This window comes from Stenella coeruleoalba (genome assembly GCF_951394435.1).
Source record: "Stenella coeruleoalba genome assembly, chromosome: 7".
Taxonomy (NCBI): domain Eukaryota; kingdom Metazoa; phylum Chordata; class Mammalia; order Artiodactyla; family Delphinidae; genus Stenella; species Stenella coeruleoalba.
Window position 1 is genome coordinate 44,948,451 of NC_137153.1, and position 26,445 is coordinate 44,974,895.

Below are 26,445 nucleotides of genomic sequence, written 5' to 3' on the forward strand. Positions count from 1 at the left end.
ATGACTATATTACACAAAGCAGTCTACAGATTGAATGGAATCCCTATCAAATGACCAATGGCACTTTTTACAGAACTAGAAAAAAAATCTTAAAATTTGTATGGAGACACAAAAGACCCCGAATAGTGAAAGCAATCTTGAGGGAAAAAAACAGAGCTGGAGGAATCAAGCTCCCTGACTTCAGACTATACTACAAAGCTACAGTAATCAAGACAATATGGTATAGTGAAAGCAATCTTGTGAAATAGTGAAAGCAATCTTGAATAGTGAAAGCAATCTTGAGGGAATAGTGAAAGCAATCTTGAGGGAAAAAAAACAGTGAAAATAGTGAAAGCAATCTTGAATAGTGAATAGTGAAAGCAATCTTGAGGGAAAAAAACAGCTGGAGGAATCAAGCTCCCTGACTTCAGACTATACTACAAAGCTACAGTAATCAAGACAATATGGTACTGGCACAAAAACAGAAATATAGATCAATGGAACAGTAAAGAAATCCCAGAGATAAAGCCATACACCTATGGTCAACAAATCTATGACATAGAGGGCAAAGATATACAGTGGAGAAAAGACAGTCTCTTCAATAAGTGGTGCTGGGAAAACTGGACAGCTACATATAAAAGAATGAAATTAGAACACTCCCTAACACCATACGCAAAAATAAACGCAAAATGGATTCAAGACCTAAATGTAAGACCAGACACTATAAAATTCTTAGAGTAAAACAGAGGAAGAACACTCCCTGACACAAATCACAGCAAGATCTTTTTTGATCCACCTCCTAAAGTAATGGAAATAAAACCAGAAATAAACAAATGGGACCTAATGAAACTTAAAAGCTTTTGCACAGCAAAGGAAACTACAAACAAGATGAAAAGACAACCCTCAGAATGGGAGAAAAATACTTGTAAACAAATCAACTGACAAAGGATTAATCTCCAAAATATATAAACAGCTCATGCAGCTCAATGTTAAAAAAACAACCCAATCCAAAAATGGTCAGAAGACGTAAATAGACATCTCTCCAAAGAAGACATACAGATGACAAAGAGGCACATGAAAAGCTGCTCAACATCACTAATTATTAGAGAATGCAAGTCAAATCTATAATGAGGTATCACCTCACACCAGTTAGAATGGGAATCATCAGAAAATCTACAAACAACAGATGCTGGAGAGGGTGTGGAGAAAAGGGAACCCTTTTGTGCTGTTGGTGGGAATGTAAATTGATACAGCCACTATGTAGAACAGTATGGAGGTTCCTTAAAAAACTAAAAATATAATTACCGTATGATCCAGCAATCCCACTACTGGGCATATGCTCAGAGAAAACCATAATTCAAAAAGACACCTGCACCCCAATGTTCATTGCAGCACTATTTACAATAGCCAGGTCATGGAAGCAACTTAAATGACCATCGACAGATGACTAGATAAAGAAGTTGTGGTACATATATACAATGGAATATTGCTCAGCCATAAAAAGGAACAAAATTGGGTCATTTGTAGAGACGTGGATAGACCTAGAGACTGTCATACAGAGTGAAGTAAGTCAGAAAGAGAAAAACAAATATCGTATATTAACGCATATATGTAGAATCTAGAAAAATGGTACAGGTAAACCAGTTTGCCAGGCAGAAATAGAGACACAGATGTAGAGAACAAACGTATGGACACCAACGGGGAAAGTGGGGTGGTGGTGGTGGTGGTGAGATGAGCTGGAAGATTAGGATTGACATATAATAGATATATATAGATATAATAGATAACTAATAGCCTGCTGTATAAATAATAAATAAATAAAATTCATCAAACAGAACAGAATGCAGAGAAGTGAAAATGCAATAACAATTATAACTCCCATTGGAGGCCATAAAATCTTAAATGAAAGTTGAAGAAATGGGAATAGAAATTTTAGAAGGTAAACTTAATTCCTTTAGGATCACTGCAGTAAAAAAGAGACAAATAAAAAAGGAAAAGCTAATCAAAATCAAGGATTAGTAAGAAAAGATCCTAATGACACATAAAATAGCCTGACAAGTACATAAAAGAAATAGATAAAATAAATAAAAGCTAAAAATAAAATAATCTCTGTTCTAATTTAATCTGAAGCTGTAGGTCTAAACTACTCATTTTATTCTAGGTAAAATTAATGGATTCTGGAAAAATGTTTGGATTTTGAAGATATAAGAAATAGTCTCAAATAATCACTCAAGCAGGTTTAGATTTACCAAACAAAGTAACAGAAGTAGAACAGAATTTACCTTTTTCTATTAAATATCAAATGCCAGCCATTAATATTCACAAAAGTTTCTTTTAATATTTGTAAACAAGATATGGACACTCAAACACAGGTATATAGCTATGGTTTCTACCTTATCTCTGTTCTCCTAGTGCTCCCTGAAGTGTAGCAATACTGGCTTCTGTGCAGTTGATCATGTCAGACATCTTTGTGTTTCATTATCTTTGAGGTTTTTTTGCTTTTTTTTTTTTTAACCTAAGCTGAATTACTCTTTCTGCAAATAGGCATATGGCTTGTTTGGGCCAACCTTTCAGATCTCAGCTTAAATGTCACTTTTTGGAGACTTTTTCATGAATTTCCAATCTAAAGAATATTGCCACTCACTCAACATTCATTAACTCTGGTTTATTTTTCTTCTTAGGACTTATGGTTAACTATTTCTATTTAATATAGCATTTATTTCTGTCTTTCACAGACACAGACTTTGTTCATGGTTATATCACCAGCACATAAAACAATTCTTGGGAAATAGTAGGGCTCAAAAAATCTTGGATAAATAAATAAATGAACAAGAAATATATAGATGGGAGAATCAAGCAAATGAATTTAAACACAGATTGACTCAGAAGTTTTCTGTTTACATAAAAAGTAAATAGATGATTTGAAGTTATGCCAGCACGCAGAATATAAAATACTAAAGCCCCTCCTGATAAAAATAAGTAAAACTGTGAATAAAAGTAATTTAAAAATTTCAAATAAACCACTGTGCTAGCATTGTGATAAGGAATCTAAAAAGCATTGAAATGAAGTGAGAGTAGGAAAACTAGGGGTTAAACAGTCTTCAAAGCAAGGTCAAACTCTGGAGACCTTGAGGTTCTACTGAAATATGTTAGCTTTAACAAATTTAAACATTTGTGTTCATGCAGACCACATTTTCTGAATGAAGGCAATTAAAATAGATCAATTTTAAAAATAACTGAAAAATGCATATTTGAAACAAAAATGCAACTCTAACCTCAAGTGAAAAAACATAATGGAAATTAAGTATTAAGAATGAATAGTAATTAAAGCATTATCTATCTAAATATCTAAGAAGTAAAGTTGTATTTAGAAGGAAATATGTAGCTTTCCTTTGTGATACAAGAAACTATAAAATATTCAGCTGAGGCCAAAATAAGATATTAATTAAAGGAAAAACAGAATAAAGACAGTCAAAAGAAGGAAATATCAAAGATGGGATCTCTAGTTAATGAAACTGAGAGCAGAAGTAGTCAACAAAGCCGAAAGTTGGTTCTCTGAAATGCATGACCTGCATGACCATGATAACATGACTCTGATGATAACATGACCATGATAACATGATAGTCATGATAACATGACTGATAACATGACCATGTATTTCTTAAGACTCACTGAAATCAAAAGAGAAAGCAAAGATAAACAATAATATAAATGAAAAAGGAGACATAGCCACACAGCTAATAAAAAATATTATGAAGAACTTTAGGCCAATAAATTTGAACTTTTCAAAAAAAATAAGTACTTTGAAAAATAAAACCTCCTGAAAATGACTCAAAGAGATAATAAAAACATGAGATGCTATATAGCCATTAAGAACAATTTTGAGTTAAAAGTCTTCCTATAACTAAAATAGTAGTTTCAACAGTTTCAGAGACAAATTTAATCAAACGTTTGTGGCACAGATACATTTTACACAAAATTTAACTAGTAAAAAAAGAAAAGGCAACAACTTAAAAAAAAGAGAGCATTTATAATAAATCTACACATATGTAACACTTAATGTTGAAATAATAAAGCCTTTTCCTTTCCCTATAGTCAATACTATTTCAAAGGTGTCCATGATTCAACATTTCGATACAGGGTTTTCAATAGAAGAGACATAAAAAGGTATAAAGTATGAAAAGGAAAAACAAACTTGCCCATGGTTTTCAAATAATAGGATTATGTATGTAGAAAGTCCAAAACAAATTATCAGTTTATTTTCTCTTTTCCAATTTTCATATATTCTGTTGTTTTTCTTGCCAGGACTTCCAGTAAAATGTTGACTAGAAATACCAGTAGTGGCTATTGCTGTCTCATTAATCTCATAAGGAAAGCTTTCAACATTCTGTCCTTAAGTACAGTGTTTGTACTTAAGATCTCTTTTATCAAATAATATGGTTTCTTTCTATTTTTTTTTAAGTACAGTAGTTTATTTTTTTAGTTTACAATGAGTGGATATTGACTTGCAGCAAATGATTTTTCCTGCACCTATTTAAAAGCTTGTATGATTTTCATCTTTATACTGTTAACATTGTTCATTATTTGTCTTTTTTATTTTAAAACTGTTTTTCACTACATAGTAAAGTTGAACATATAATTTAGTAATAACACTTGAAATGTATCTTGGAAAAATGATTGTATACCTGTCCCTGGAGACATGAACAGAAATGTTTACTGCAGTATTGTTCATAATTGCTCCCCCCCCAAATTGGGAAATAGTTTATCATCTGTCAAAAGCACAATGGAGAAACACAATTTTATTGTACAATGAAGCACTAAAATGTATGAACTTCAGCTATATATGTAGAAATGGAGAAATTGCAAAAACATTAAGCAAAACAAGCAAATCACTGAAGAATACATATACTATGGTTCCATTTTTATAATTTTTAACAGTAGTAAGGTTAACTAGGTAGTCAAATTATGAAGAGAGTCAATAGAATTAGGAAAATATTTGTGCCATACCTTGGGAGGTAGGGTAGTGAATGCTTTGGAGGCAGGACACAGAGGAGTCATCACATGTACTGGTAATATGCTATTTCTTAAGCTGGGTATATAAGCGTTAATTTTATTATAAATCTTTGAACTGTTCCTATACATTATATAAATACTTTTATAAACTAATGATAAATATCATAATAAAATACTTTAAAATAATAAAAATATAAATATATAGCTGACTAAACCATAGTGAAATTTTACTTCCATTAGAAAAGGTGGGGGGAGACATATCTTCTCTGAAATAATTCACTCTTTTTCTTTGACATTCTATTACAGATTTTCAGTATATGTTAGTTTTTAACTTGCTTTTGCCGGTCTTCCCCACTGATTTTAGGCTCTTTGATGGCAAGATCCCATCTGTTGTTTAATCGAGTATACTATGCCTATTGTACATTGCCTGGCAAACAGTATTTGCTCACTTTATATTTGTAACTCAGTGAATGGGCTAATGCATAGAAAATAGTGAAAAGCAAATGATATCTGGAGAAGTTACCAGATATCAACTTGCTCTCCTTATAGTGAGCCTTACAGTGCATTATTTAGGGGTGCTTAATTTTCCTCTCTCTAAGGATGTTTATGATATATATAAATTGTAAGATTTGTGGCTACTGCATCCTGTAGCCACAAAATGAACAACAAGAACAAAAATATTATAGGGATAAACTAGAAAGTATAGCTTATTTTGTTGACTTTCTGCAGCTGTGTTTCATAGTTCTCCTTGAGTTATAGCCTAATTTAAAGGAGACATTAGGAGATCTTCAAGATGGTGAAGGAGTAAGACATGGAGATCACCTTTGTCCCCACAGATACTTAGGAAATACATCTGCATGTGGAGCAGCTCCTGTGGAATGCCTGCTGAGTGCTGGCAGAGGACCTTGGACTTCCCAGGGGGCAGGAGGCTCCCCATGTGCCTGGGTGGGGTGGGGGAGAAAAGAAAGGGCAGAGACTGAGGAGTAGGGATGGGACCTGCACCTCTAGGAGGGAGCTGTGAAAGAGGAAAAGTTTCCACACACTAGGAAGCCCCTTCACTGGTAGAGATGGTAGTGGCGGGGGCAAGCTTCGGATCCATGTAGGAGAGTGCAGCAATAGGGGTGCAGAGGACAAAGTGGAGAGATTTCCACACAGAGGATTGGTGCCAACCAGCACTCACCAGCCTGAGAGGCTTGTCTGCTAACCCACTGGGGCGGGTGGGGGCGGGAAGCTGAGGCTTTGGCTTCGGAGGTTAGATCCCAGGGAGAGGACCGGGGTTGGCTGCGTGAACAGAGCCTGAAGGGGGTTAGTGCATGACAGCTAGCCGGGGGGGCATCGGGGAAAAAGTATGGACCTACCTAAGAGGCAACAGAACATTGTTCGGGGGTGCGTGAGCAGAGGGGATTCAAAGCACCACCTAAACGAGCTCCAGAGACAGGCGCGAGCTGTGGCTTTCAGCGCAGACAACAGAGACGGGCATGAAATGCTAAGGCTGCTACTGCAGCCAACAAGAAGCCTGTGTGAAAGCAAAAGTCACTATCCACGCCTCCCCTCCAGGGAGCCTGTGCAGCCCACCACTGCCAGGGTCCCGTGATCCAGGGACAGCTTCCCCAGGAGAACATATGGCGTGCCTCAGGCTGTTGCAATGTAATTTTGGCCTCTGTTGCCGCAGGCTTGCCCCACATTCTGTACCCCATCCTCCCCCTGGCCAGAGTGAGCCAGAGCACCCTAATCACCTGCTGCTTTAACCCCGTTCTGTCTGAGCAAAGAACAGACATCCTCAGGTGACCTACATGCAGAGGCAGGCCCAAATCCAAAGCTGAACCCCAGGAGCTGTGCAAACAAAGAAGAGAAAGGGAAATTTCTCCCAGCAACCTCAGGAGCAGTGGATTAAATCTCCACAATCAACCTGATGTACCCTGCATCTGTAGAATAACTGAATAGACAAAAATGATCCCAAAATTGAGGCAGTGAACTATGGAAGCAACTGTAGACTGGGGTTTGCTTTCTGCATCTAATTTGTTTCTGGTTTTATGTTTATCTTAGTTTAGTATTTAAATTTTATTATCATTGGTAGATTTGTTTATTGATTTGGTTGCTCTCGTCCTCGTTTTTATTTATTTACTTATTTTTTATATGTAAATATATATACTTTCTTCCTTTTACTCTTTTTGTGAGAGTGTATGTATATGCTTCTTTGTGTGATTTTGGTATAGCTTTGCTTTTACCATTTGTCCTAGGGTTCTGTCTGTTTTTTTTTTTTTCTTTTTTTAAGTATAGATGTTAGCGCTTATTATCATTGGTGGATCTGTTTTTTGGTTTGGTTATTCTCTGCTTTCTTTCTTTTATTATTATTTTTTTTATTTTAAAGACTATTTATTTTCTCTTTCTTCTTTCTTTCTTTCTCCCTTTTCTTCTAAGCCATGTGTCTGAGAGGGTCTTGGTGTTCAGGCCTGTGCCTCTGAGGCAGAAGAGCTGAGTTCAGGACATTGGTCCACCAGAGATCTCCTGGCTCCACATAATATCAAACGGTGAAAGCTATCCCAGAGATCTCCATCTCAATGCTAAGACCCAGCTACACTCAACAACCAGCAAGCTACATTGCTGGACACCCTATGGCAAACAACTAGCAAGACAGAAACACAACCCCACCCATTAGCAGAGAGGCTGCCTAAAATAATAATAAGGTCACAGACACCCCCAAAAACACCACTGGACACAGTCCTGCAGGCCAGAAAGAAAAGATACAGCCTCATCCACCAGAACATAGGCGCTAGTCCCCTCCACCAAGAAGCCTACACAACCCACTGAACCAATCTTGGCCACTGGGGGAAGACACCAAAAACAACAGGAACTATGAACCTGCAGTCTGTGCAAAGGAGACCCCAAACACAGTAAGTTAAGCAAAATGAGAAGACAGAGAAACACACAGCAGATGAAGTAACAAGATAAAAACCCACCAGACCAAACAAGTGAAGAGGAAACAGGCAGTTTACCTGAAAAATAATTCAGAGTAATGATAGTAATAATGATCTAAAATCTTGGCAATAGAATGGAGAAAATGCAAGAAACGTTTAATAAGGAACTAGAAGAACTAAAGAGCAAAGAAACAATGATAAACAATACAATTAATGAAATTAAATATTCTCTAGAAGGAATCAATAGCAGAATAACTGAGGCAGAAGAATGATAACTGACATAGAAGATAAAATAGTGGAAATAATTACTGCAGAGCAGAATAAAGAAAAAAGAATGAAAAGAACTGAGGACAGTCTTAGAGACTTCTGGGACAACATTAAACACACCAATATTCGAATTATAGAGGTCCCAGAAGAAGAAGAGAAAAAAAAAAGGGACTGAGAAAATATTTGAAGAGATTATAGTTGAAAACTGCCCCTATATGGGAAAGGAAATAGTCAGTCACGTCCAGGAAACGCAGAGAGTCCCATACAGGGTAAATCCAAGGAGAAACACGCCAAGACACATATTAATCAAACTATCAAAAATTAAATACAAAGACAAAATATTAAAAGCAGCATGGGAAAAACAACAAATAACATACAACGGAATCCCCATAAGGTTAACAGCTGATCTTTCAGCAGAAACTGTGCAAATCACAAGGGAGTGGCAGGACATATTTAAAGTGATGAAAGTGAAAAACCTACAACCAAGATTACCCAGCAAGGATCTCATTCAGATTCAATGGAGAAATTAAAATGTTTACAGACAAGCAAAAGCTAAGAGAATTCAGTACCACCAAACCAGCTTTACAGGAAATGCTAAAGGAACTTCTCTAGGAAGGAAACACAAGAGAAGGAAAAGACCTACAATAACAAACCCCAAACAATTAAGAAAATGGTAATAGGAACATACATATCGATGATCGCCTTAAATGTAAATGGATTAAATGCTCCAACCAAAAGACATAGACTGGTTGAGTGGATACAAAAACCAGACCCATATATATGCTGTCTACAAGAGACCCACTTCAGACCTAGGGACACACACAGAGGGAAAGTGAGGAGATGGAAAAAGATATTCCATGCAAATGGAAATCCAAAGAAAGCTGGAGTAGCTATACTCATATCAGATAAAATAGACTTTAGAATAAAGATTATTACAAGAGACAAAGAAGGACACTACATAATGACAAGGGATCAATCCAAGAAGAAGATATAACAATTAAATATTTATGCACCCAACATAGGAGCACCTCAATATATAAGGTAAATGTGAACAGCCATAAAAGGGGAAATAGACAGCAACACAATCATACTAGGGCTCTTTAACACCCCATGTTCACCATGGACAGATCATCCAAAATGAAAATAAATAGGGAAACACAAGCTTTAAATGATACATTAAACGAGATGGACTTAATTGATATTTATAGGACATTCCATCCATAAACAACAAAATACACTTTCTTCTCAAGTGTTTATGGAACATTCTCCAGGATAGATCATACCTTGGGTCACAAATGAAGCCTTGTTAATTTTTTTTTTTTAATAAATTCCCATGAGTGACATAACTAGATCAAAGGACATGATCTTTACTGTGCTTCTTTTTTTAATTAATTAATTAACTTATTTATTTATTTTTGGCTGCATTGGGTCTTCGCTGCTGTGCATGGGCTTTCACAAGTTGCAGCAAGCAGGGGCTACTTATCATTGCGGTGTGCGGTCCTTTCATTGTGGTGGCCTCCCCTGTTGTGGAGCACAGGCTCCAGGCGCACGGGCTTCAGTAGTTGTGGCATATGGGCTCAGTAGCTCCCTGGAATGTGGGATCCTCCAAAACCAGGGCTCGACCCATGTCCACTCCATTGGCAGGCAGACTCTCAACCATTGCGCCACCAAGGAACCCAAAAGCCTTGGCAAATTTAAGAAAATTGAAATCGTATCAAGTATCTTTTGTGACAAGAACGCTATGATACTAGATATCAGTTAAAGGAAAAATCTGTAAAAAAATACAAACACATGGAGGCTAAACAATACACTACTGAATAACCAAGAGATCACTGAAGAAATCAAAGAGGATATCAAAAAATACCTAAAAACAAATGACAATGAAAACATGATGACCCAAACCTATGGCATGTAGCAAAAGCAGCTCTAAAGGGAAGTTTATAGCAATATAATCCTACTACAAGAAACAAGAAAACTCTCAAATAAACAACCTAAACTTACACCTAAAGCAATTAGAGAAATAAGAATAAAAATACCCCCAAAGTTAGCAGAAGGAAAGAAATCATAAAGGTCAGATCACAAATAAATGAAAAAGAAATGAAGGAAACAATAGCAAAGATCAGTAAAACTAAAAGCTTGTTCTTTGAGAAGATAAACAAAATTGATAAACCTTTAGTCAGACTCATCAAGAAAAAAAGGAAGAAGACTCAAACCAATAGAATTAGAAATGAAAAAGGAGGGGCTTCCCTGGTGGCGCAGTGGTTGAGAGTCTGCCTGCTGATGCAGGGGACATGGGTTTGTGCCCCGGTCTGGGAGGATCCTACATGCCACGGAGCAGCTGGACCCATGAGCCATGGCTGCTGAGCCTGCGCATCCCAAGCCTGTGCTCCGCAACGGGAGAGGCCACATCGGTGAGAGGCCTGCGTACCGCAAAAAAAAGAAATGAAAAAGGAGAAGTAACAACTGACACTGCAGAAATCCACAGGATCATGAGAGATTACTACAACCAACTATATGGGTAAAATGGACAAACTGGAAGAAATGGACAAATTGTTAGAAAAGCACAATCTTCTGAGACTGAACCAGGAAGAAATAGAAAATTTGAACAGACCAATCACAAGCAATGAAATTGAGACTGTGATGAAAATCTTCCAATAAACAAAACTGTAGGACCAGATAGCTTCACAGGCAAATTCTATAAAATATTTAGAGAGAAGCTAACACCTATCCTTTTCAAACTCTTCCAAAATATAGCAGAGGGAGGAACACTCCCAAACTCTTTCTACGAGGCCACCATCACCCTGATACCAAAACCAGACAAAGGTGTCACAGAGAAAGAAAACTACAGGCCTATATCACTGATGAACATAGATGTAAAAATCCTCAACAAAATACTAGCAAACAGAATCCTACAGCACATTAAAAGATCATACACCATGATCAAGTGGGGTTTATCCCAGGAATGCAAGGATTCCTCAATATATGCAAATCAATCAGTGTGATACACCATATTAACAAACTGAAGTATAAAAACCATATGGTCATCTCAATAGATGCAGAACAAGCTTTTGACAAAATTCAACACCCATTTATGATAAAAAGCCCTCCAGAATGTAGGCATACAGGGAACTTACCTCAACATAATAAAGGCCATTATGACAAACCCACAGCCAACATCGTCCTCAGTGGTGAAAAACTGAAATGATTTCCACTAACTGAGGAAGAAGACAAGGTTGTCCACTCTCACCACTACTATTCATCATAGTTTTGGAAGTTTTAGCCACAGCAGTCAAAGAAGTGAAAGAAATAAAAGGAATCCAAATTGGAAAAGAGGAAGTAAGGCTGTCACTGTTTGCAGGTAACATGATACTGTACATAGATGCTAACAGAAAACTACTAGAACTAATCAATGAATTTGGTAAAGTAGCAGGATACAAAATTCATGCACAGAAATCTCTAGCATTCCTATACACTAATGATGAAAAATCTGAAAGAGAAATTAAGGAAACACTCCCATTTACCATTGCAACAAAAAGAATAAAATACCTAGGAGTAAACCTACCTAAGGAGACAAAAGACCTGTATGCAGCAAACTATAAGACAGTGATGAAAGATATTACAGATGATACAAATAGTTGGAGAGATATACCATGTTCTTGGATTGGAAGAATCAACATTGTGAAAATGACTATACTACCCAAAGCCATCAACAGATTCAATGCAATCCCTATCAAACTACCAATGGCATTTTTCACAGAACTAGAACAAAAAAATTCACAATTTGTATGGAAACACAAAAAACCCCGAATAGCCAAAGCAATCTTGAGAAAGAAAAACAGAGCTGGAGGAATCAGTCTCCCAGACATCAGATTATACTACAAAGCTACAGTAATCAATACAGTATGGTACTGGCACAAAAACAGAAATATAGATTAATGGAATAGGATAGAAAGCCCAGAGATAAACCCATGCACATATGATCACATTGTTTTTGATAAAGGAGGCAAGAATATACAATGGAGAAAAGACAGCCTCTTCAATAAGTGGTGCTGGGAAAACTGGACAGCTACATGTTAAAAAATGAAATTAGAACACTCCCTAACACCATACACAAAAATAAACTTAAAATGAATTAAAGACCTAAATGTAAGACTAGACACTATCAAACTCTTAGAGGAAAACATAGAATACTCTATGACATAAATCACAGCAAGATCCTTTTTGACCCACCTCCTAGGGAAATGGACATAAAAACAAGAATAAACAAATGGGACCTAATGAAACTTCAAAGCTTTTGCATAGCAAAGGAAACCATAAGCAAGACGAAAAGACAAGCCTCATAATGGGAGAAAATATTTGCCAATGAAGCAACTGACAAAGGATTAATCTCCAAAATTTACAAGCAGTTCATGAAGCTCAGTATCAAAAAAACAAATAACCCAATCCAAAAATGGGCAGAAAACACAAATAGACATTTCTCCAAAGAAGATATACAGATTGCCAACAAACATATGAAAGGATGCTTAACATCACTAATCATTAAAGAAATGCAAGTCAAAACTACAATGAGGTATCTCCTCACACCAGTCAGAATGGCCATCATGAAAAAAATCTACAAACAGTAAATGCTGGAGAGGGTGTGGAGAAAAGGGAACACTCTTGCACTGCTGGTGGGAATGTGAATTGGTACAGCCACTATGGAGAACAGTATGGAGGTTCCTTAAAAGTTAAAAGTAGAACTACCATATGACCCAGCAGTCCCACTACTGGGCATATACCCTGAGAAAACCATAATTCAAAAAGAGACATGTACCACAGTGTTCATTGCAGCTCTGTTTACAATAGTCAGGATATGGAAGTAACCTAAGTGTCCATCGAGAGATGAATGGATAAAGAAGATGTGGCACATATATACAATGGAATATTACTCAGCTAAAAAAAGAACCGAAATTGAGTTATTTGTAGTGAGGTGGATGGGCCTAGAGTCTGTCATACAAACTGAAGTAAGTCAGAAAGAGAAAAACAAATACCGTATGCTAACAGATATATAAGGAATCTAAATAAATAAACAAATGGTGCTGAAGAACCTAGGGGCAGGACATGAATAAAGACACCTATGTAGAGAATGGACCTGAGGACACGGGGAGGGTTAAGTGTAAGCAGGGATGAAGTGAGAGAGTGGCGTTGACATATATACACTACCAAATGTAAAATAGATAGTGGGAAGTAGCAGCATAGCACAGGGAGATCAGCTCGGTGCTCTGTGACCACCTAGAGGTGCAGGATAGGGAGGGAGGGTGGGAGGGAGACACAAGAGGGAGGGGACTTGGGGATATTTGTATGCATATAGCTGATTCACTTTGTTATACAGCAGAAATTAACACAACAGTGTAAAGCAATTATACTCCAATAAAGATGTTAAAAAAAAAATAGGTCTGACTCTTTGTGGGGAAGAGTTTAAATAAAGGCTGAGAGAGCTATTTTTATAAAAAGCACTATAAGACTTCAGATACCAACAGAGCTGTTAGAGAGACCAAGAGAAGGATGAAGAGAATTCAGTAACAACCCAGCATCTTGAAGGGTTTTCAATTCTTGGCTCACCTAGGCAAATATTTTCCCCCAGTTGCCTTGGAGGTATCTAACAACAAAAAAAGATGAAAGACAGTAAGAGGACAAGAGCAAACTTTGCCTGGAGGCTTGTGTGGTATCAACATAGAGCCTCCCAGAAGAAATAGCTAATGGGGTAGAGGTCAGATGTATCTGGTTAGAACCCCAAATCTTGCATAAGTACAGATGGGAGTTAGTAACTTTGAATGTTGACAGTTATATGAGCTCTTTGTATCTCCAGATTGCTGTGGCTTAAGGAAGTTTGTGTTGCACTTTATTGTTTATAACCATATTCATATTCAAATATTGTAAATTCAGGCTATAGTCATTTAAATTGTGGAATAATGGGTTAGGGTTAAACTTTAAGTATATTGTTTCTCTGTAAATGATGCAGCTTGATAATGCAATTCAAATGTTCTTGGTTGTCAGAATTTAAGGAAATTTTCCTCATCTCACTCAATGTTTCTTTTATATATTTTGAAAATTCTAGAGTATTTCAGGCATACAAAAAATGACAGAAAATATTTTTTTTCTAAAACCTATGCACTCACGGATACAATTTTGCAAATTTTTATGTTTTTATATATTTACTTCAGCTCTATTTTTTAAAACAATAGGGATCCAGTTAAAACAATCTTTTTCTCCATCATTTCTCCCCATAAGTACCTAGTATGTTAAAACTAGTAAACTTCTTTGTGGTCTATATTTTTTATGCTATCCATATTCCAGTGCTTCCACAAATGATATACGGTTTTGCCAGATACATTTAAATTTTTTACCTAGCAGATACATACATTGATCTTCCTGCTTTTTAGTCTGAAGCCAGTTTCTGTCTGTGGAAAAGCACTCAGTTCATCCATAGCAGGCCAGAAATGCTGAAGAGTTAATATCCCTGGACAACCCTAAACAAATGAGAGATTGATGGAAAACAGGAGGTTAATGCATCCAGCTGTGATTTCATGGTCATTGTTTCAAAGGAGAGTAATTAGTGAATTGATTTAAAGAAAAATGTTAAGTAGATAATTTACTGGAAGATCACACTTATGGCAAAACTCACAAAGGTGGTTTGTGTGCAAAATCTATGAGTCTAAGGAGTGTTAGGTATGGAGGGGAAACCTGTCTCAAGGATCAAGGGTCTGAATTACTCTGAGTTCCATCTTTAACCACTGTCTCTCATTTTCTTATTGATGCATCCATTCCACAAGCATGTGTTCATTCTGAGTTATACTCCATAGCATATCTGGGAGGTCCTAAAGGAAATGAGCAAAAGCTGGCTACAGTAGTAACATATTCATTTAACACACCTTGCATTGGTTTTCTTCCCTTTCTTCCTTTCTCATTTCTCCACTTTCTCTTCTTGTGCTTACCTTACAAACAAAATATTTACCCCAAGACCTTTGTCTGATGGTCTGCCTTTGGGGTACCTCAGACTTAAGACACGTGATCTAAACTGCTCTGTATATACGTATTTCCTTTTCACTTCTAGCCATTCTTTCATCTCAGGCACATAAACAGCAGCCACAGAGTCCACTGATATTCTGAAACAGGTGATGCCAATTTATGACTCTGTGCTTTGCCTAATCTCACTTATGGTTTCTGTAGACTTCCTATACAACACGCATCTCAGTGCACATGGCTGGCTCTAACCCACATGCCTGTTTCCTTCCTGATGTTACTACCTCTTGCCTGAAATGCCCTTTATCACTGCCTTTGAAGTCTGGCTCCTCCTTCAAGATTCTACTCAAAACTTTACCTTTCCCTAAAACTTTCCCTTGACACACTGAAGTTGAATTACTAGCTCCTCAAAATATTCAGAACACTTTGCCAATATAGGACTTATCACAGTGTTTTGCTCAATATACTATCATCCTTAGTGACACAGCTGTGCTTCTTTGTCAATTGTAAATTCCTTGATAGCATGAGCTTGGTGCTACTGTGTTGTACAGTTTTTTTATACGTTATATCAGCATCTGTTTAATAAACCCATAATACGTAATAAGATTAAATGACTATTATAAAGACTTCAAAAGTATTTTATAAGCTAGATTTAACTTACTAAATAGACTTAAAAATACATTGTAATTAAAGTTTTTAATCTAATTTTGTCACTTAATTTTGAAAAAGTGCTAAAATGTAAATCATATTGTCTGCATAGCAGGTAAGTATGGTAGATTGAAAAATTATAATTATTCATCTTTACCAATATTTACACTGTTGTTTTTGCTTCATGATGTAGAGAACATTCTCTCTCATCCCTAGATTGTAGGTTTAGCTATGTCACGTGCTTTGGACAAAGATATGTCTATGGAAATGACAGTAAAACAATTACACATTAAGACCATAAGGGGACTGGCATGATTTTGTTTTGTTTGTGTGTATGCCTCTAACATTTCCATGCAACAGCTTCCCTTGGGTAATGGCTATCCCTTCAACATCAACCCCAGAATGACACAAATGGAGAAGACCAAAGCCATCTAGAAATGTATTCTGGAGAAGGGAAATCTCAGCTGAGAGCAGAATGTCATACTTTTCTGCCAATAGAAATTCTAATAGTAGGTTCTGTCATGCAAAAAATGTGACCCTAAAAACAAGACATCATAAAATAATAAGTTCATTGCTAATGTCACTTTTCATAATTTTATTCTTTTTACCAACTTTGCTTGGTTAACTAAATTATCTGTGGGTTCAACTAAGTGCCACCCAGGTTGTATTTTCACATACAAACTCCAAAAAGATGAATGGTTAGTTTTAATGATTCCATCTTATAATTAAAATCAACAACTACAACAATATTAAAAAATCTCAATATATTAGAAGAGAGAGGTATCAATTATTTTCCACCACCTCACAGTTATAGGTTTATCACATAACCGGCTATATTCTACTCAAATAATTGAGACATGCCTCTGGCACTGGAAAACTAATTACACTCTCTTTTTACACTTAATAAGTCCCATAAATCATAATGTTTAATTTTGCAGCACAATATTTCATCTCATACAAGGTAAAAAAATGTAGCTTTCCTTGGCAGGAAAATAACATAACAGAACAATTATTAGTAAATGAAAAGTCACTAGTCTATAAATTCACATTATTAGATTATTTCATTGTTTTGGTCACTTGAGGCTCACGTTTATAAACCTTGCATCTTTCTTCGCAGGTACACTTCTTTATTAAAACTAAAAGGTAACCATAATTCAAAAGTGGAGCCATAGCAATGCTTAAGATAGTTACACCCATTTCAAACCAAACAATTCTGCTCAAGTTGGTCTCTGTAGGTTCATTCCTGCATTTCACAATAAGACAACCGAAGGCCTTTGAAATGTGATTATGAGAGAATGACAGCCAAGCTTTTGAAACTCTCTATGAAGGAAGCTGAGTATATAGTTTGCTGCTATTTGGTTTTCATTCAGTTTGAAAGATACACAATCATATGTTTATGATTATTGGGGAGTTTCAGAATATTTCCAGTAGATATCTAGGAATATGTTAATTTCTGTGCCTTCTATTATTATCCACATTCACTCCTTCAGAAAATATTTATAAGTGTCCCAAATAAAAAATGTTATTGCTGAAAGATACACTATTTAGGATCATAGTGTCTAAGGGCTGGAGAACACACACAGTTTATATTATAAACCTTTCCTTTATTCCTCTATTCCAGTGATTAGCAAACTACACATCCTGAAGACCAAATCTAGGCTGTCACCTTTTGTGGTAAACTTGATGGGAACACAATTTCTGTTGATTTGTGAATGATCTCTGGCTGCTCTCACGCTACAGTGGCTGAGGTGAGTAGTTGCAAAAGAGACTGAGTGCCTTGAAAGGTCTCAAAGATTTCCTGTCTGGCCCTTTGCAGAACATGTGTACTGAATCCTGCTCTATTCAATACGGTTTAATATGCATGCTTACTGTATAGTGGAATTGTGCACAGTTTAATGTGTAAAATGAGAAAATTGGATTTTTAGAGAACTTAAGTGGTTGCTTAACATCGTGTAGTTAACTAGAGGCAATTCTTATACTCAACTGATATTGCATTGCTCTGAATTCAGTGTGTTTCCTCTACCACAAGACTATGAGACCTGCTAGTTAAGCTGTGAAAACGAGGCATCATTTAAAATTAGGGCACTTATTAAAAAATATTCATTAGCCACTTCATAAAATTGAGATTTTCATTTGTATGTAGGCTATTGTATTATTTCATATAATGAAGCATATTTTAGGGACTGGATAAATTTGGCTACATGATAATCCTCATCGTGTTTTTAGCTGAAAGAGGCAGCCAGAAAGACATCTCCTTCAATAACCTACTGTCCAAGTTTCTTGACTACCATCCTCTCTATCTTGACCACAGTTATTATCAGGAGCCAGACAACCTACTGTCATCATGCATGCTCACTTGTAAAATGACAAAATTATAGATTTCTCTCTGAGCTTATGTTTTTCCACTACTCTAGCTTTATTCCCCCAAAAAACTGATCTTCATGTATCAAAAATGCATATTCCTTTTGATTTAGAAATTTACTTCAAGGCATTTATACAGTAAGTTATTCTTGTACTTTATACAAATATATTTTATTTCGTAATGGGGAAAAATCTGCCAATTACCTAAATACCAATAGAAAAGATAAATATATCTTGGTATGTCCAGTTATTAAAAATAATGGGGCTTCCCTGGTGGCGCAGTGGTTGAGAGTCCGCCTGCCGATGCAGGGGACATGGGTTCGTGCCCCGGTCCGGGAGGATCCCACATGCTGCAGAGCGTGAGCCATGGCCGCTGAGCCTGTGCGTCCAGAGCCTGTGCTCTGCAACGGGAGAGGCCACAACAGTGAGAGGCCGCGTACCGCAAAAAACAAAAAACAAACAAACAAAAAAATAACGAATTGACTTTTTATAAAGTTATATCTATAGCACATATTATGAATGAAAAGAGCAAGATGCACAAATGGGAGTAGATTTTTCTGCTCAGTCCCCCTCTCTTCAATGTGATTATCTGCTTGTCGTCCTCTGTTTAGCTTCATTGCATTGCTATGGGCCAGGTGCCTGAGACAGAAACTTAGTCTCCTTTGCACCACTGTTTCCCTTGTCTGTTATTGGTCGGTTGTACATATTATCTACAAAATAACACTCCAGCTCAATCCCTTCTACCTCATTCCAGCTGTCACAGCTCTAGGTCAAACTCTTATTTCTCTTTGCTGAACTTCTGAACTCCTGCAACAAACTCCTGACCCCTGTTTGAGAAAGCAGTATTTCTTCAAGTCTTTGCAATTAGTTCTCCCCATCACCTTCAAGCATTATTTTTAAAGAGACACATGAGTACATCAGTCTTGTTTTTCAGAACTTTGAATGACCCTGTTGCTCTTGTGATGAAGCCTAACCTCCAGTCATAGAATATCTTTTCTTTCATGACCTGGCAACAGCTCTCCTCTTCTGTAGGGGTCAGAAATCTCTTATGCATGCAGGAACCAAGAAGGAGATGTCAGTTAACAAAATCAACCTTGTGGAGTGTGTGTCCAGTTTCATCTGGACAGCAGCTCCTCAGATTTGGGCAAGCATTCCCATCTGATGGTGTGTGTCCAGTCTCTGCCTTTATTACCACCACTAACTCCCATTATTAAATATGAAAGGCCAGCTCTAATATCACTTTCCTTTCATAGTTATTTCTGACCAACCCTTCCTCCATCTCCCACCCAAGTTCAAATTAAATGCTTTCTTATCTGTGTCCAGGACACTCCATCTATATTCTCATGATGGTCTTTATCACCATATATTTTAGTTATCATTTGACATGTCTATCTTTCTTCCTAAAATGTGATCTCCATGAAGGTAGGGAGTATACCATTTATCTTGTATAATTCTCAAGGCTGAGGTGCTGCATATATGAGAAATGAATTGACATTTGAAGCATCAAAAAGTAAGACTACAAATAAAATGCTTCATGGACTGAAAAGCAAAGTATGGTTATATGTCATAACACCAAGGAGGATGATAAATGCTTCATTGAAGGAATGAGTTTTCAAATGAATCTTGAAGAGCAAATAGGAATTTCCAGATAGGAGATGAAGTTGTGAAGGATGAGAGGGAGAGTGAGAGAAGGGATTCTGTACTCAGGAGACGAGCATTTGCAGACTCGCACAGGTTGTGGCCTGGGCTGGGAATGGAAGGCTGTCAGCCACTAACAGTGAATCTCATGGGATGAGGAGAGGTGGGAACTAGCTGGGTTCTAGGACCGTAGACTGAGTTCAAAGTGATATACAGATTCCAGATGTCATCGTAAAGTTTCGAGATTTCATCTTACTGGTGTGGGATGTCAGGGACATTTTTAAAGTGATTTTGTTATAACATGATTTATGTTATATCTGTTACTTAGGAAAAAATATAGTTCTTTCAGCTACATAGAGACCAACTTGGCTGGAGAAGCAACTTGAGAAGGTTGCTGAAAATATATAAGGTCCAAAGATGAGGTATTGAGTTGAGGCATGAGAGATGGGAGAGCCACAGATGGTGGATATGCAGAACTTGCAGTTTGTGAATTATACCTTCTTTCCAAAGCAGAACCCTTTGGCTAGAAGGCTCACTGTTCACCCAAAATGCTCCCTTCTTATGTATTCTCTAACATACTTTGGGAGGAAGAGCTCTTTGATAAAACCCATGCCTCTGACCCTCAGTCCATATAAGAGACCCTTAGTCCTCATGTTCTCCTAGCCCTTCTCCCACACTCTAGAAGCAGATGCACTCACAGGATGTCTCTGTTAATCTTTTGTTTTATACTAACTAGGCTGTGAGGATAAGTATCTTGAGGAAAGTGCCTGTGTGTTGTCTTGTATATCTTTTTAATCAAGCATGGTAGGCTGCAGCGGGCCTCTCACCGTTGTGGTCTCTCCCGTTGCGGAGCACAGACTCCGCGGCCATGGCTCATTGGCCCAGCCGCTCCGCGGCATGTGGGATCTTCCCGGACCGGAGCATGAACCCGCGTCCCCTGCATCGGCAGGCGGACTCTCAACCACTGCGCCACCAGGGAAGCCCTTATTGCCTTCTTTTAAATCTTTCTAGCTTTGACTGCCTTTCTACACTTGCCTCAATAATTTGAGATAATGCTTTCCTTAATGACTAAGTGTGCAAAATAGATTGTTAATTTTTATTTAATAAAACACATACTGTGCTTTAAGTGCTACATCATCAAAAACCAGATATAGATTCAGCTATGAAAATTTAATTAAATTTTCCCTCATAAAAGCTGTCTAAAAATTACTCTATACAATGTAGCTGTGCTATAAGAGAAACACTGAAATACTGCTAAAGATTTCAATTAAAGTATAACAGAGAACAAATGAAAAATTAAGAAAATAATTCATTCTTTTATTATTGAATTAAAATTAGGAAGAAATTACATTTTGCAAACAAGTAGATACATCTTATGCCACATATTTCAGCTTATATTGTTTAATGCTTTAAAATATAAAACTATCAAATAATAGTTAAATCATTGTTCTTATCTGAAATTGGTTAACTTTGTGAATTTCATCCTTTTAAAGAGAACCAGTTGTGTCGATTTTGAATAAATTCTTGGCTGGCATTAGCATCTGTTCTCCGCGGGCCTTTTACAGTAACAGCAGTGAAATGAGCACCATTTCTTATATCTCTGTTTCATATGTCCCTCAGTGCTACATAGCTAAAGACCATTAAGGTCAATTTAATAATATCTATGCTCTCCTAATAATTAAAAAAAATTACTAGAGAACATTTAAAACTAGAGTAAAGTGTAGACAATGAAATACAAAGTCAACCTCTCTTTTGGAGGGAGGATAAATTGTTAGCGCTTTAGAAAATGTGGCAGTATATAACAAAAGAGTTAAAGATTCTCCTTAGTGAGGGGTTGAAATGAATAGGTAGGACACAGAGTAATTTTAGGACAGTGAAACTACTTTTTATGATATTATAATGATGGATATGTGTCACTATACGTTTGTCCAAGCCCATAGAATGTACAACACCAACGGTGAAACCTAAGGTTAACTATGGACTTTGGGCGATTATGATGTGTCAATGTGGATTTATTCTTGGTAAGAAATGCACCATTCTAGTGAGCAGTGTGGATACTGGGGAAGGCCTTACATGTGTGGGAGCAAGGAGTACATGGGAAAACTCTGTATGTCTCTCAATTTTGTTATAAACATAAAACTGTTCTAAAAAATACTGTCTTAAAAATTATTGATGGAATTACATTTTATCAAGCCAGAACTTAGAACATGTGTTTGTTTTCCCATCTACCCAGAATAACATTAAAGTAACTGTAACTTAGAGCTGTGTGGCAATACTGAAAAGACAAAAACCAAAAACAAGAAAAGCATTTGTCCCCCGTGGAGGAGGGGTTAAGAGTCTTTGAAAGAGAGGGAGCATATTATACCATTTTAACATTTAAAACAAAACTTTAAGTCAAAGTTTACACAGAAGATGATTTCCAAGAAGATAAGGGCTGTTTCTCTCAGTCTCTTGATTCCATTAGGACATCTTGTTGGCTTCAAAACAAGAACATTGGGCTTCCCTGGTGGCGCAGTGGTTGAGAGTCTGCCTGCCGATGCAGGGGCCACGGGTTCGTGCCCCGGTCTGGGAAGGTCCCACATGCCGCGGAGGGGCTAGGCCCAAAGCCTCAATAATCTGAAAATATTATTTGAATAATGCACTTTATCAAGGCTTCAAACCATTAAAATATCCCATTCTCTGGTTAAATGTGAATAATGAATAACCTCCAGTTTGAAAATAACAATTATTGAGTGATCTTAACATCAGTTAGTCTTTGCTCTAGTGAGTTAAGGATTACATGGCAGAATGACTTCTTAAGTCTCAAAAGAATGGAAAGGGCTCTGTCCTCAATGTACCAGAAAACCCATTCTAGAGAGACAAATATTAGCGTCCAATCTAGCTGTGCCAACATCTGTTTGCCTGTCCTCTGGGGAAGAATAAATGTTAAAGAAAAAATGTCAGTTAATAGAAACACTGCTAAGAAAATTGTGCAAGATAAATAGACAGCAGCATTAAGAGAAATTCTCTTTTGCTGAGAGTTGCAATTGTTTTATAGATGGATATTATTTACTGATTTAAACTTATCTCCACTGTTTAAAAATATTATATAAATTTACCACATTTTCTTCCTGATTTTATGATACATACCAACTTGTAAAATTTTTGCTTAACCCAAACTCTATTTTAGTGACAACATATATACCATTAGGTATTTTTAAAAGCAACATTATTCACAAGTAAGATAAATTGTGTATTCTAAATAATAGATTTCTTATTGATAAGTAAGCAAACATTATTTTTAGGAAATATTTAAAGAAGCAAAAATAATATATCACAAATTATATTCATTCCAAATAATGCTGAATCTGAGTTAGTGTTATTAGTTTCAAGTAATCTGATTTTTTTCAGTACATATAGTCATGTATGAACAATGCACATGATTGACTGTATAAAAGGAATTGGAAAGGAGAAAAAGAGTTTGCTTCTATAGATGAGTGATCATAGATTTTATTCTTGAATTTACCATTAACCCAGAGTAATTTTTATCTCCTTCCTTTACACCTGCAGGTTTCTGATAATCTTACATTGCTTGTCTTTAAGGTCAGCTGTTATGATTTAGTCTTTATATATACTAAAACTCAATGTAATATTTAATAAATATTTAGATAAAGCTTTAATAAAAACTAGCTTATCACTAAATCAGTTAAATCACATAATCAACCTAAAACTTGTCTTAATGCCAAGGACCGTTGAAGCTTGCTGCCTTAAACTATATCTTGCAATTTGAAATGCAAGAGATATAAGAACAATTCTTACCAGTTATATAAGCATCATTGTGTCACTGTATCCAGGTTGGCCCATTTACAGTTTTCAATATTTAAGACAATGCACTATCCATGGGCACTCTCTAATGCTAATTCAAGGGCCTGCATTAATTTGTTCGCTATACCTCTAGTTTACTATTTTTTAGAAGTAGGGTTAAGACTAATATAAAGCAAGCTCTGCAAATTTTTATTTTTCTGTGATTTCCTGTGCCATTAGTGTGATCTATGTATCGATAGAATCATGGACCAAGTCTCTCTGATCAATGGCAAAGACCATAGCGTGTTACATAATAAAATGCAGTTCATAGCTTTCTTACAGCATATTTATTTTAAATTAATATTCAGTAGCTTCTGAATCCCAGAAAAAGTCTGGCACCCAGAAAAAGTGAATGCAAAAGTCAGTTGCAAGTAAATGCCATTATGGCCTTATTGGCATATTCACATTCACTACTGCAAAAAAATGATGATGAGAAATATCCCAGGTTCTAACCATTCACAGCCAGATGTGATGCAGATAAACAGCCTGGATTTTATCCTGAGAAATAAGTTAGTTAGTTTTTGCAAATAAGGTATAGCTTCTAACCATAAGTAGGGAACAAAATGTCCTAAGAAAGAAAATGTGAATGTATAATCATTCTTGTTTAGTCTAGCAAAACCTCGCTAACTCACACCTCCTGAAGGGAATCCTAATCAATAGTGATGAAAAAAAATTATAATATGAATTTTAAGTACATTAGTGTGATCCTGATACTCATCTTTTATTGATGGTATCTGAATAAATAAAATAAATTTAATTAACATTAAATGCTATATATGTGTATGTATATATATGTTTTATATATAGCACATATATATTTTCTCAGCAGATTTTCCCACACGTGCACTAAAAAGTCCTACATGAACACAGTTGTAAATTATGAGAAAATTTTAATGAATAAGAATCCATGAAATTTCCCCTCTATAAAATGTCAAACTAGAAAGATATTAAGTGGTTGAAATATAGTGTTCTGAAACCTCTATGCATCTCAGTTGAGAAAGAATGGAATTTTACAAAGTAAAATATATGATTGTTGGTAATTGTTTAGCCTTGAGACTCTTATCCTCCACTCCCTCACGTATGGGAATAATATTATCTTTTTGTTAAGATTGTGACATTTGAAGGATAATATGCATTGAAGTGTTTAGCATATATCTGGCAAATAGAAGACACTGGACATTGTATAGTAAATATTATTACTTTTGTCAATATAATACTAATCATTACTATAAGTAGTGGGAGCAGTAGTATACTCGTAGTTACATTTTCTTAGATTTGCAATGTTATATTAGTCCGACTCCCATTTTGATGTTTGACCACTGACTTCTTTTAAGTCTCTCCTTTCTCTTCCCTTTGGCACCATAGGTAGGGATGCTGATAAGAAAGTCCTTGCATGTGCTCGTCTCCTCCTTTAGCACTGATAGGACATTTCTATCTCCCGTGCACATGAACATGTTCCCAGTCCAACCTCCTTGACACTGTAAAGGCCCAACTCATTCCCTCTATTTTGCCCATATGGGCCCAAACCTGCTTGTACGTGACCAGCTCTCCCCATGCATTCCTTGTATGAGTTATAAACTTTCAAATTCTTTTGGTGTGTGGAGTATCACCAACCTTGACAACTGAGAAATTTCAAGTGTTGGTCCATTCTGCTTTGACGAAGTGACCAAAACGATGACTGGCAACTCAGGAGGATGCTCTAAGCTGTCACCACCACTCCTTTGAGATCTTTCTCCTCTGGATCTCAGCTTACTCTGCACATAGTGCATGGGATGGCTCAGCTGCTTGTTGGTGATCTTGCATTTTGAGTTGTGCTCCTTTTGTCGAGTCCTCTTGAGCTTCTTTTAAAATTGTTCTGACTTAAATCAGAAGTTTTGGTATTTGGCACTTAAGGATGAGCACAGGATTGGGCTGTCCTTCAGGTATCCCTGGGTCATGCATCTCAGCCCAGACCTATCTGTGTGACGCTGAGTGGATCGCGTGTCTGTGACTGATGCTAGGCTCAGGGAAAAGACTTTTACTCTGTAATTGTTTGCCTGTGCGTCTCAGCCAGCTATTGGCCTCCATTCTACAGAGTGCTCAGGAAAAAGACTGTTATACCCTGTGCAATATATGAGCCCATCAGGTTAGTCAAGAAAAAGAGAGTCAAAAAAAAAAAAAAAAAGAAGGAGAGTGAACCAGCTCTTTCCAGGCACCCAGGTATGACACTAAATTAATGACATGCTCCTGCCAGGAGATTCACTGGACACTCTCACGGGAACAAATGCTCACTGTTGCACTTACAGAGAAGGGGTGGGCTAGTGCCCTACACATGGTTCAGGCACCTGCCATCTTGGTAAAATTGTTAGGCATCATGTGATCCACTGAAGGTTGCTTCCTTCCTAATGTAGCTAAAAGTCATCTCCTAACATTGTCAGCACAACCTCTGTCAAGTAGGCCCCACACCTGCTAGGTCACTTTGACTTCTGGAGACAACATATTTACATCTTTACATTTACGTATACTGCTGAGGCCTATTTATGAGGTCGCGCAGAAATCGTCCCGCTTTGAACAGGGCCCTTATAACAGAAGGCCCGAGAGTCAATACTGATGGCCATACTGCAGGCCCATCTTTTAGTACCTTCTGGAGATTCCTCTATGGAGAAAGCTGTTGCAACTAACTATGCTCCTATGCTTCTTAGATTCTCTGGACAACTCTTGGTGGCTGCACATTGCTTCTCATACGAAAGTCTGCTCGCTTAGGTCCTGGACTCATGATATTAGAGCAACAACTGC

General features: G+C 36.8%; 1 protein-coding gene across 28 annotated transcripts in view; it reads left to right on the forward strand.

Moving 5' to 3' along the window:
- The window catches only part of LOC307189655 (uncharacterized protein), a 2,229,222-nt gene that overhangs the window by 1,246,436 nt on the left and 956,341 nt on the right, over positions 1–26,445 (forward strand). For all 28 annotated transcript variants that reach the window (XR_013829263.1, XR_013829264.1, XR_013829268.1 and 25 more), the window contains one exon: positions 17,450–17,576. Coding sequence is in view for 1 of the 28 variants with exons in the window: in XM_079927934.1 (XP_079784060.1) it covers positions 17,541–17,576 (36 nt within the window). In the remaining 27 variants the exon portion in view is untranslated. The remainder of the gene's footprint in view (positions 1–17,449; positions 17,577–26,445) is intronic.